The sequence below is a fragment of the Oreochromis aureus genome, linkage group 20 (assembly GCF_013358895.1).
Source record: "Oreochromis aureus strain Israel breed Guangdong linkage group 20, ZZ_aureus, whole genome shotgun sequence".
In the NCBI taxonomy this organism is placed as follows: Eukaryota; Metazoa; Chordata; class Actinopteri; order Cichliformes; family Cichlidae; genus Oreochromis; species Oreochromis aureus.
The window spans coordinates 19,894,987-19,908,262 of NC_052961.1; the positions used below are offsets into that span (position 1 = coordinate 19,894,987).

Below are 13,276 nucleotides of genomic sequence, written 5' to 3' on the forward strand. Positions count from 1 at the left end.
ATTAAGTCAAATCTTCACTATCCAGTAATGGCTGATTGCAGTTGTTTTTCATGATTATATATAATACCAGAAAAGAGCCTTGTGAGCTCAGTTCATAGCTAACATTGTGCATTTGATGGTTTATATACTAAAAATGTATGCCTACGCTCAGGTGCTGCTTTCACTGAAATCAATCTGTTTTCTTTCTGTGAATTTACAGTTTTTTATGTCTCAGTTCACTTTTTCATAGGTTTATATATTTATTTTCAAGCAAGTTTTTTTTATTGAGCTCTGTGTATTATGTAACATGAAAGAAAACAACAAGTGAACAAATAAACATTGCCAGTTACACTCAACTGGCAATGTTTATCATTTCTGAAAATGAAAAATATTGTTTGTGTGTATATGTGTGAAATGTGACTACATGTGTTGCCACAACTGGCTTTAATGTGTGTAAACAAAGTGCATCTAGGGATCTATAATTTATTTATTTATTTTTATGCATGTGTTTCAGCTGCAGGATGAATAAATCTTCAGCAAATATGCTGTGCTGATTGTGTTTATTACTCATAGCTGTGCTTTTGGTGAACAAAAATCTATTTAAGGATCTAACTGGGTCAAACTGCTTTTCATTAGAATTATTGCTCAACACTTAAATTCATCAGGTAAAACAAACATGAAACAAAATAACACCTTTTTCATGTTGATTGTTTAAAAACACTTACAATTTTGACATGAAGTCACAACTGTTAACACAATGTTCTGTCAAAATCTAATGCTGTGAAGTCACCAAGCTTCTTCATAGTCTACATTCAAAGTAGAAACGGTGGTCTAATGGAAACGGACCAGGAAACCAGTGTGAGTGACAAAACCTTTATCTTATCATGGATTGTGATTTGGATGCAGAACTTGAAATCGCAGGCCGCATGAGAGGAGATGATTCTAGGCCTCCCTGCATTCGACTGGAATTAGATTAGTAATACTCTGCTGCGCTCAGATGTTTATCCACCCATATTCAGTGATTGATTCATTATCAGACAAATCCCTCACTGATATTACAGCCATGGGGAACAACATCTGACAAATGTATACTTGTTTGCTGTTCCCTGATCAAAGCGCAAGAGGTAAATCTGGTTTAAATCTGCATAAGAGACCATTTTATTGCTTTATTTATTTATTCTTTTTTACTTGATCTCAAATCACATCTAAGCCACTGTATCAGATTTTGAGAGAGAGTTACATCCGCTTGCAATTTCTAGTCCAAAAGTGTAAAATAATCGTGCATCCAAAGATAGCACAAGGTGTTTTGGTCCAGCTCTATTCAGGATTTTTGTCTCTCCTCAGGGACCAAACCTGTCTATACTAATACATTCATCTCCCTCCAGCTGAGAATGTAGCTCAGGAAGAGGTGAGCCAGGCTGCAACCAGGTGCATTTGGGACTTTATCTGTGCCTGCTTTTATCACCTGTCCTCTTACTAGCGCTCTCACCGATCTATCCCTGAGCCTAATTGTGTCTGCACAGCCTCCTCTGCGGCTTTATATCTGTCCATTATCGGCCCTGTCCAATTTATCTGCACATTTCTTCGGCGGGCATTGTCTGCTGAACAAATCTCTCCTGTCTCTACAGAGCCAGTGGGAATGATCCCACTGTGAAAAGGAATACACAGAGGAGGAAAACACAGGGAGATGTGAGATGGGCTTCTGCACTCACTGACACGCAGCTTGGCCTCTCTGATACTTCAGCAACCCCCTGCAGTGTTAAAAATAACCAGCTCTTCATCTGACTGACCAGACAGACTGGGACTTCGAGGGAGTATTATCTCACTGGCATTTGTTCAACAACTAGGAAGACAGACAACACACGGACGCACGCACACACACAGACATTCACACAGACATAAACAGATAAAGGAAGAGCAAGCATGACAGACACAGAAAGAAAACATTGGAATGCTGATATTACACAAAGGGGGTGAAGCTGAAACTCTTATTTTCACCAGTGACCGGGCAACGTTTTAAAACTGTTGCACAGTTTTAATTCCCATGGGACATTTCTTACCCTCTTTGACATTCTGCTTCAGTGCTTAACTTTCAATATATTTTCTCAGTGTATTTTTTTTTTAAAACAAATGAGAAAAATTTGACACAGTTTGATGAGTCACTGTTTTGGAGGGTTACACTAAAACCTGTTAGTTCATCTTAAGATTGAACTAACATAATTGTTTTGATTTGGGAAAAGGAGGCACTTTTTTTTATATATGTATGTTCCCCCTTTTGTAACAGGATCTATAAATTAGTTTGAAATAGAAGTCCTCACATTGAATATTTGCATAAAGGAAATCCAAAGCAGAGAGAATATTGAGGCAATTATTACTCAACTAAATTATTTGACCCAGAGAAAATGTATTCAAACAATACAATGAAGGTCACATGAGGGCCTTTTAAATGATTAAATGTAGCTCCTACAAATTGTAGAGAGGCTCTCTACTTATCTGATGAAGCATTTTTTTCATATTAATTTTAAGATAGTACACTGCAGATAAAATAAAACAATCAAACAAACAAAACACTACACAAATCTCCCATGTAAGGAATATGGATTCTTGTTTGTCTGTTATCTGATGACCTCTTCTGGTCAATGTGAGAATTGCAGTAAAAGGTGCTTAAAAACACGTAAAGGAGAAATATTTCCAAAATATAATTCTTTATTTAGGATATCCATTATTACATGTATGTGAATTCCTTTACTGATCATAGTGGTTGTGATGGTACATTTTAGGCTTACAAAAATGTATGGAAAAAGGTTTTTCTTGTTTTTTTAAAAGCAACATTAACGTAGTCTCATTGCTGAATAGTAGAAAACAATATCTCTCCTGAAACATATTTACAATATGGTTGCAAAAGAAGACATCAAATTCAATTCTGTTACATAAAAATGTATTTACAACTAAATATCTCACTGCTTTTATGTGCAGATAATAAATGCTTAGTTTAGTTAAGTTAAACATACTTACAGGACAGGTAATGTACTTACATATTTCCTGTCTTTTATCTGTGGTTTTAAGGCGCATTGGTCATTTTTGGGAAAATCCACATTACACCTAAGAGGATGATTTTCCATTCTGTCACAACAATGAGAGAGTTAGACAATGAGTGCAAAACTATGTTAACTGTTTTGTGATAATTAAAAATACCTGGCCTAAACCTTAGCTAACTGAAGGAAATAAATATAAATGTAGCCCCCTCATTTATAGAGGTATTAAGAATCATGGTGGATGAATGTTTGCATATGCAAAAAATATAACATTCTGTACAAGAGGCTCTAGATGCTTCTACACAAGGTCATATGGTTTTAATATGATACAGATACCGAGTGAGTGATTAGATCAAAAATATGGTAATGATATGCACTTCATTTGTTGGAATGTGGTGCAAAATCCCTTCTGGCGTTTTCAATCCGGTTTCCTCGTTTCAGTCTAGAAATCCTGCTTCAGTTTTTCAATGCTGAAGTCGTCGTGATCCAGTTTGGAGAGAGTCTTCCTTATTCGCAAGGCTGTGAGGCGGGCTGTTGGGTTCTGGTACCAGCACTCCTTCATGATCTTCACGATGGCTGACAATATCTTAAAAAGACAGAAAAAATATAAAACACCACATTTCCAAAATGTAATTGTACTTTTGCGTTCATTTTTATGTCTACTCGTGTGTGTCTGTTTATGCCACATAGCCTACTGGGTGAGAATGGAGCCTGTTGTGCAGACTGGGCCTCTGCTGGTCCACACACACCACCTTTTTCATCTCCTCAAAGCTGGGATCTGAGGGCACCAGGTCAAAGAAGGGTGGACGGTAATCTTCCACAATGCCTAAAAAAACCCAGAGTTAAACAGTGGATCACTTGTTCCTCTCTAGTCATTTAGTGGGGTGGTCAAGCAAAATAAGATGTCAGAATTATCAAATTAAAAGCCCAGTGAGTGAAACCACTTGTTGTGAGGGTTATCTCTTCATACATCTGTGGAACACAAATGTCTTTTCATATAAAGCCTGAAAGAGCACACTCGGAGACTCAGATAGGCTGCGGTGGGAGTTTTGTAAAGCATGTCTCGCTAAACAAGAGAACGGGGAGAGATATGAACTCCCTGGTGACTACATTGGGATGGAAATCTGGAAGTCATGCACACACACACACACACACACACACACACACACACACACACACACACACACACACACACACACACACACACACGCACAGTCATTGGTGCATGGCTGTGTGCTTGCATATAAAAATTGCATGCACGGGCATCTGGACTATGTACAAGTGAGTGCTGACACCAGATAAGACTGTTTATAATTACTGTAGTGCTAATCATGAGAGAGGATAGCAGAGGCAGACACAGACTAGAAAAACACTGGCCTGCTGAGAGACATGGGACTGGCTGCTGGTTCTATATACTCTACAAAAGCAGACAGACGTGTGACAAAGAACTTGTTTTTAACATGCTCGGTTGTGTGATGGATTAGCTTCATAACAAATTTGTGGATATATACCGACATTTGCTTCCTGAGGTTTAATCTAAGACCAGATTTTCTGCTAATGGATGGAAAGGCTTAACATTAAAAGTAGATCACTGTTAACCTACCATTGACAACAGTCCTGCGGGAAATTTCCCAGAAGACCAGCCCGAGAGCCCAGATGTCAGTTTGCTTATAGGACTCAAAAACATCCACACGGATAGTTTCATCCAGCACCTCAGGGGCCATGTAGCGCTTGGTCCCCACGCGAGGGTTGTTGCCCACATCGAGGTAGTCATGGGACTGAGAGTGTATCACTGCTAAACCTGAGGAACGAACAAACACAGCAAAAGCTTTCAATTTTTAGTACAATACACACTACCAAATTAATCTTTAAAGAGCTCTTTCTCTAACCACATTGCTTTAAACTGTTAGCAGATGTTGGGAATATCCTTGCAAACCTTACCGAGATCAGCGATGCAGCACTGTCCGTTGCGCTTTACCAGAATATTTCGGCTTTTCAGGTCTCGGTGGGCAATAGCTGGTTTTTCCTGGGAGCTAACAATCTCAGTGTGCAGGTGGACCAGGCCACAAGCCACAGACAGACACATCCTCAAGCAGCTCTCTGGGTCCAAGCTGCTGTACTGCAAGAAATCGTAGAGAGACCCGAGCTCATGATAGTGGGTGATGAGCCACAGCTGGGTACTGGAATTCTTGGATGTCATGTCGGAGGCTATGAAACCTAAAAAGCAAAAGCAAACAGAGAAAATGTTGCTGTTTGAATGTTTTTTCTTTAAGGTGCAATTTCTTTTCTTTGGAGGTGAAGGACTGGTGTCATACCGAGTATGTTGTCGTGTCGCAGCTGTACAGTATTGTAGATTTCTGTCTCTCTAAACCAGGAGTGCTCATCTCTAGAGGAGAAAATCTTGACGGCGACACTTTCCCCCATCCACGTTCCCCTCCAAACCTCTCCGTACCTGCCTTTGCCTACGAACACAGTGACATAATTCATTGCAAATAAATAGAATAGAATAAAATAGAACAAAGTTTATTTTGAATGTGCAAATATAAAGAAAATTAAAAGAAAGAAAAACTTCTCAACACACACTCAAACGTAAAGACATCAAGCTGTCATGAATATCTCTATATCCCATACAATTTTCATGCCCGACCACATTTCCAGAATATAATTTTACTTGTGTGTTCAAAAAAAGGAAGAGAAATGAGACTGACCGACACACTCAACAAGTGAGATTTGCCTGGCCATAGTTCTCTGGACAAGATACGGAAGCCCTGTCCCACTCCCTGATGTACAAAACTCATCATAGATATTCTGGTGAGAGAAAAGAAGACAGTCAAGCATTTAAAATCCACATGTAACAACTAAAAGATAGGAAAGTTTTTCCTGTATTCTGTCAGCCGTCAGCCGTCTCTTACGCCATATGTGGGGTCATCTCCCCTGGGGACTTTGAGTATTTTGACATCATGGCCTTCAACATCTTGTAGTCTGCGGGCTGCACGTCGGAAGCGCAGGAGTAGTATCAGGCCAAAGACACAGGCAGTAACAAATAAGAACAGCAGGAACAGGGGGATCCACAGCTCTAGGCGACCAGGTTCTGGGGGTGTTGGTGTCGACTCCTCATCTGGAAACACAGAAGAAGTCAGGAACATACACACATATAGATACAAAGAAACTGAAAAGATTTCTTAATACTCATGAGATAAAATTCAAGTGGCATGACATTGATATCGCTATGCTCTTACTGACCACAAGGGGGAACCAGCTGCTATCTAAAGGGAAACTAAAGTAATATATAGTACAAAACAGTGCTAGATGTTAACTGAACTGTGGAGATGAGCCAGAGGCCCAACTGAAATAAGACAAAAGCATGGTTTACAGGGGCACACTAGCTCTTGCTTTCTTGGATGATGTGATGTTCCAGTATTGAAAAGGAAGGGCTTTAGGTACTGACTTATGCTTGGAGGCACTGTAATGACGGCGTTGCACTTGTCCTTTCTGCAGCACTGCGTAAAGTAGCCAGGGAAGGAGGAGTAGCACTGCACTTTGGTGTTCTCACTGAAACAGCCCAACTCCTCATGTCCGTCTTCCCTCCAGGTATAAAAACAATAATCTCCCATGCACGTTTCATTTTTACATGTGCCTTTGTCATTTTTGCAAGAACACAGCAGATTCCCATCATCTGTGGTGTCTGGAAAATACATGAAATCAGCACTGAAACAAGTTGGAAGACAGAGGTCATGTAATAACACAAATTACGTCCAGTAAAACAAAGCCAAAAACACACGAAATTCAAGTATTCCATCTTTGTTTTGAAAGAAAATGTAAAAATTCTAAACTCTACTTCCTCAAATATAATTAAGTATATTAAATAAATAAACAGATACTTTTTATATTTTAAATCATCATATTTTTGAACTATGATACTAAAAAGAACTCAGTGGATGGATACGGTAACATATAACTTTAAATGTTAAAGTATAGCGTGTGTGCACGAAAAGCCACAAAACCTGCAACACCTTTTGCTATAATTGTGTTATAAAAAACCCAAAAGAAGCAGAACTCTGCAGAAACCATAAATAGTTTACGGTGCTGTAAACATTTTTGGAAGCTAAGAGGAAGACAGACTGTGATATAGCTCCGCCAGCCCTGCAGTTTGCATTTGACTATCTTCACCAGGCACTCGTTTATTCTGCCATTTCACGTCTGACAGGTATTACACAGCCTTCTTGTCTCGACTTGCTTTCTGGAAACAACTACTTATGTTTATGACAACCAGCAGACTGAACCATCCAGTCTATGTGCAGGCTGCAGAAGCAAAACAATACCTATGAGGCGCATTCTCAGTGGGTTCTGCAGTGCAATCAGACCCTTCACATTAGTCTAATCTGATTTAGTGTCAGGACCAAAAATACTCTGTAATGCACCTTTAATTGAATGAAACAAAGGGAATATCCTTGCAGTAGTGAAAATTATTTTCTACATCCGACCGCCAACTCACCTCCATGGATGGCAGACGTCCACAAAATAACTCCAGCTATCAACCCTGTGAGCACAGCAGAGCTTCCCATCTCTGAAAAAGCAGGGAAACCAAAATATTACCAAAAATATTATCAGGTAATGTAATTACATAATGAAAAAAACAATTAGTGATGTTTAATTATTAGGAACTGTCTCAAAATCCAAAGGTTTAGGTAAAAAAAAAAAAAGTCAGTTGGGTAATTTATATTTTGAATTCCGCTTAAAATTTGCATACAGTTACTGAACAGCGGCTGAACAGGGGCTAAAGCTCAGACTCTGAGGAGGAAGCAATGAGGTAAAAAAAACAGTCAGAGGGCCCAGCCTGTCTGCCTGTGTTGTAATTGCATTGGGTGGGAAAAGGGGTCTTAGGGGAAGCAGGCTGTTCAGAGTGTTTGTGTATGTGTGCTCAGATTATGCGTTGCCCTGTGCTACCCAGGCTCCAAGCCCGCCGACTCCAAGACTACCCCTGTCGCAGAGTAAATGTTGATGGCTATGCTTCCTGCTATTGAGTGGCCCCACCCGGCTGGCCGGCGAGACTCGGGTCTGCTCATTGTTTAGAGCTGCACTGCTGAGAGTCACGCAATAAGAAGGCATCACATAAAAGCCAGCCTCTCTTGCTCCTCGGACCTCTAAAGTTGATAGCAAGGATGAACTTAAACCTGTTAGATTAAACTATTAAAAGTTGCAAAATATGTGAATTTTAATTTAGAACTCTAGAAACATAGTGGGAAATGTTGGAGCAGTGGCATGTTTAGCTCTATGCCATATCATCTCCTCTTTTAACAACATGATGTAAGTGTTTTGTTACCGAGGAAACCGATGGCTATGTTTTCAGCAAATCAGCAGTTTGAGGTCTCCTTTCATAATGTGCTAAACATTTTCAGTGGGTGACAGAATCGAAGTGCAGTCAGGCCACTTCATTACCTGGACTCTTTTACTACAGTGCCATGCTTCAGTTTGTCATAGTATATATTTATCCAAAATTGGTATGTTGTATATTAAGGTTACAGATGTTCAGGTATGTATATTAACAGACAGCATACCATCATGGATGCTTAGGTTTGAACTTTCTAATTAGCCAATCACATGGCAGCAACTCAGTGCATTTAGGCACATAGTCAAGATGGTCAAGATGACCTGCTGAAGTTCTAGTCAAACATCAGAATGGATGGGGAAGAAAGGTGATTTAAGTGGTTCGAGCGTGACACAGTTGTTGGTGCCTGACTGGCTGATCTAAGCATTTCAGATGCATCTCTAGTGTTTACAGAGAGTGGTCCAAGAAAAGAGAAAATATGGACCCCGTATCTGGGCAAAAATGTCTTCTTGATGCCAGAGGTCAGACAAGAATAGACAGACTGTTTGAAGCCGACAAGACGCAACTGTAACTCAAATAACCACTCGCTACAATCAGTTATGCAAAAGAGCATCTCTGAATGGACAACACACTGGTTTGAAGCAGATGGGCAACAGCAGCAGAGGACCACACCAGGTAAAAATTGGACAACAGGATAGCGTGCCATGTCACAAAGCTCAGATCATCTCACAGTTACCAGATCTCAATGAAGGGGAGTACCTCTGGGATGTTGTGATTTCCATCTTGGACGTGCAACAAACAATTCCCCAGCAACTGAGTGATGCTATTATGTCAATATGGGCCAGAATCTGTGAGCAGTGCTTTCAGCACCTTGTTGAATCATTGCTACACAAGGCTTAAAACAGTTCAGAAGGCAAAAGGGAGTCCAATCCGATACTAACAATCAGTAACTTGTTAGTATGGCTGGTGAGTGTAATTTTTAAATAAACAGAAGATTTAAAAGGTTTCTAACCCAACTGAGATGCAGCAGATAACAGCAGTCACTCATTCACTATTGTTTGCACGAATAATTCTAATAATCAGGCTAAAAGCTGTTTCTATTTCCCTTCCTTTAATTAATTAGGGATTTACTACTGACTGCTTGCACGTGAGATGTTTATGTAACATGATAAACTGTAGCTTTACCAGGAACCAGCAAAAATCAATTTTCAAACTGCGGCACACTCTGCTGTGACAATTATAAAAGAAAAGCTATCAGATTGAAGTCTCAATGACAAAGCAAGGGTGATTTTGCAGCAGCCACCTCACTCAGCATTAGTTCTGCTCCCTAGGCTCACTTCAAGTCTTTGGTGTTTAATAACAGGCACACAGCTCTCCTTTTTGCAACTTTAAGCTTTCACTGCATCTGCAAATTGTAGCTGCAGAAAAACCTGGGTTGCACACACTTGCACATGCTGGCACACTGTGTAAATTACACAGAAGTTATGCTTTAAAAAAAGGGGTTACAGAAAAGCCTTCTTCGTTTAATATTTAGTATCCTTGTAAAAATACCTATCCGACTGCACATGTCTCATAGCACTTAACCGTTGATCTTTGCACATGTGGCAGCAGAACTTTCACATGTCTGCTAAAAACCACGGATATCCCCTTTTACATTTGGCACATCAAGCCACATATTTCACAGGATGTAGTCACTTTGGTGATTTCATCAAATTGTGTCAAATGTCACTGATTAGAAACCAGATGGGTAAAAAATAAAGATGACTATTTGTATATGCTTGGCTCGCATTTAAGTGCATCTTTCCTTCAATTCTAGGGAAGATCTTCTTTAAAGTTTCCTATACTTATCAAAGTGTCAAATCAAACACGAAACTTATGCTAAGTTATGATATTTCTGTTTCCTATCGGTTAAAAATACCACACTAAAATGATCTTTATACATTCTTTGCATCTACGGTTCAAGCTCAGTGCATGAGAACCCGCTGCACACAGCTCTGGCACACTAAAACCACAAGCTATATTCTACCAAACAGCAAAGCGCATTTCCTGAATCACTCAGACTGAATGTAAACTGTGTTAAATCTGTGGGTCCAGGAGAAGAATAGGATAAACACAACTACTCCTACACAATGTTCTTATTCTCAGTGGACAACTGTTTCTCATTTCTCTGGATATAATTTTACCATCCACTGGATCCTAATATGAGAGTGCAGTAATCATGACCTCAATCGTAGGCAGCCTAACTTTATGCTCCAGCAAACTTCCTCTCTAAGCTCTCTCCCGTTTGTCTCCATTCTGTCCTAAAACTACACAGGGGAAAAGATCCACTGACATCTCTTCCTGTCATCTAGGGAGAGGCAGATCTCTCATTCCATCTCGATAACTGTGTAGTTAAGAGCTGGATTGGGAGGAACAGCAAAGGAGTCTCAAACTTCCTTTCTGCTGGGCCTCGTTTCACCAAAAAAACAAAAAACAAAACCCCAACAAAAACCCCCCAAAACATTTAACTATGACTCAGGAAAGTAACTTTAAGCAGAGTTACTGTAAAAGCTTTTATTCTCAGCTTAAACATCACATTCAGTCATTTTAACGTTTAACCTTTGCGTGTAATCCAGTGATTGTCATCAACTGCCAGTAACCGTGACAGCACTGTGCCTTCTTTTCAAGACAAGCTTGGAAGGATTTATAGCTTACTCAATGCTCCTATAACATGTATACCTACAATAAAAGTTGGTCCGTGAATGGAAAAGACAAATAAAATACTATAGTACCTCACACATACGGTGCACAGAGAGTGGCCTTTGCTTCTCAAGAAGAAGAAGAAGGAAAAAAAAATGCATGAAGATCTTGGTATGAGTGATGGATCCTGAAGAGATCAGCAACAGCACCCACTTGGAAAGAACCAATGTCACTTTTACGATGAGCTGCAGCCAAAAGACACTTCCTGTGTGTGGATGTGTGTAAATCTTTGTAAGCAAATGTCACATTCTGCACACCTCAAAATGAATGAACTTTTCACCTTAAAAGATTTGTTAGAAAAAAAGGTCACAAGGCATATGCCAGCGGTTCAGGAAGTACCCACATCCTTATTTGGGTAAAAATAGCCATGCGTAAACGAATAAACCCTGTTTATGAAAGAAAATCTGTATTTTTAGTAAGTGTGCAAAGATACTATCAGTAAAGCACTCTTTCTTTTTAAGTTTAGGAAGTGGACCAATGTTTTCTATCAATGTTACATTAAAATAAAATTGCAATACTGTGATACAATTAAATGACATAGGTGGTCAGTGAATGCTGTTTTTTAACTACTTCAAATGGGCCTACGAATGAGATGGACGTCTCTCTATACATATTCATATTTATAAGGTGATGATATAAAACATAGGATATGTTAAATCCTTATGTTTAAGATATGAAACAACTACAGAGTGACCACTACCGGAGTTTTAGGACTGACACAGATAATAAAATACCACAACAAGCCACATTTGACACGTAACACACGCAGGGCAGGGAAAAATAAGCCAACCTCTAAAATCAAGTGTACTAGACCACAATTTTTGCTGTGGGCTATTTAAATTGGGCGTAGTAGTTCACTGTGGCTGTCCTGTGCCACTATTAAACAGATTAACTATGATAACAAAAACACGGAGAGTAATAAGAAACAAATAGCACAGTTAAAATCTGCAAAAGCTGTTAATTTTGGCTTCTAGGTCAGGCCATTTGACACCTGTTCACATCTGGAAACACGTGGAGTGATGTAAGCCGCTGTCAAAAGGTAACTTTTAATCCGGTGTTACAGTGCTACAAGCTTCATAATAACAAATCAGTGAACAGAATAAAAACACAACATACCCACAACCATTACCTGTTTTCTGCTCGTGTTGTTTTTGTGTTTTTTAACTTGACAGATGTAAACGCCTCACGTCTCCCATATCAAAGACGGCTCCAAGCGCTTCTCATTGGTCCAAGTTTTGTCAACGATAGGTAGAAGAAAGCTTTAAAACGCCAACAGCTTCATTTCCCCTCCGTTTTCTTGTCGTCTACACGGCCCTAATGCAGATGTTTCCCCTCCGGCTCACAACTCTCATCCTTCGCCGCTTCGATGACGACTAAACGACGTTTCTGAGAAAAGTACGTCCTTTTTTTTCCCTTCACCCCTTCACGGCCCCCTCGAATTAAAGTTGAAAACCGTGAATACACACACTTCTTAAAAGAAAAAAAGGAAAAGGGGTGGCAGCGTGGCAGAAGTGAAAATGAAAAGGCAGCTGGTTGAGTCCTGACAGGGGGACAAGCTGTAACTATCTCATCTCGGCCACATCTGCGCTGATAAACCGAGGGCACAAACCACCGCCGTCTTTTTGGAACCACACTCCTTCCGCTTTCTGACTGCTCCCCACCGAGTCCTCTCCTTACTCACTAAGTAAGAACACTTTGGTTCTTGTCTGCGTTCCTGATTTGAAGCCAAGATTGCAGATTTTTAAATAGTATACAGTTCTGTCCCACCCCTTATTGTCCCACCGCACAGGGTCTGCTCGGCCTGGAATGTGTTCTCATAGCGGTTTTCCTGTTGCTTGCTAAACCTCTCATTTTCCTTTTCCCCTGTGTCTGCGCCGCACCGAAAGGAATGCGCTTCAAAGACCCCTCTATGATACAATAATATTATTGCAAGTGAAGCCAAGAAGAAGCTAGCACTTATTTATCTATTTTATCAGCTGTTAAAAATCACAATTCTGCTTTTGTATGAGTTCAGGGTTTATCCTAAACTTGAGATCCCGTTTAAACTGTTCTCAATACATTTCATGGAATAGATTTGGGTCTGGTATGTCTGTTTTCTTGCAACAACCAAGTCAAAAAACCTTGTTCAAAAATGCAAATATCAGCTCAGGCACTTCTGCTGAGCAGTCTGTGAATACTCAATATTTAATGTATG

General features: G+C 39.8%; 1 protein-coding gene across 1 annotated transcript; it reads right to left on the reverse strand.

Moving 5' to 3' along the window:
• Positions 1-2,667: 2,667 nt before the first annotated feature.
• acvrl1 (activin A receptor like type 1) lies at positions 2,668-12,863 on the reverse strand. Its single transcript, XM_031746871.2, has 10 exons — positions 12,212-12,863; positions 7,510-7,581; positions 6,463-6,699; positions 5,927-6,132; positions 5,723-5,822; positions 5,330-5,476; positions 4,956-5,231; positions 4,618-4,815; positions 3,710-3,840; positions 2,668-3,600 (listed from the first exon to the last, which is right to left on the reverse strand). The coding sequence occupies exons 2-10, from the start codon at positions 7,577-7,579 to the stop codon at positions 3,457-3,459; spliced, it is 1,509 nt and encodes a 502-aa protein (XP_031602731.1). The 5' UTR covers positions 7,580-7,581; positions 12,212-12,863; the 3' UTR covers positions 2,668-3,456.
• Positions 12,864-13,276: the final 413 nt, after the last annotated feature.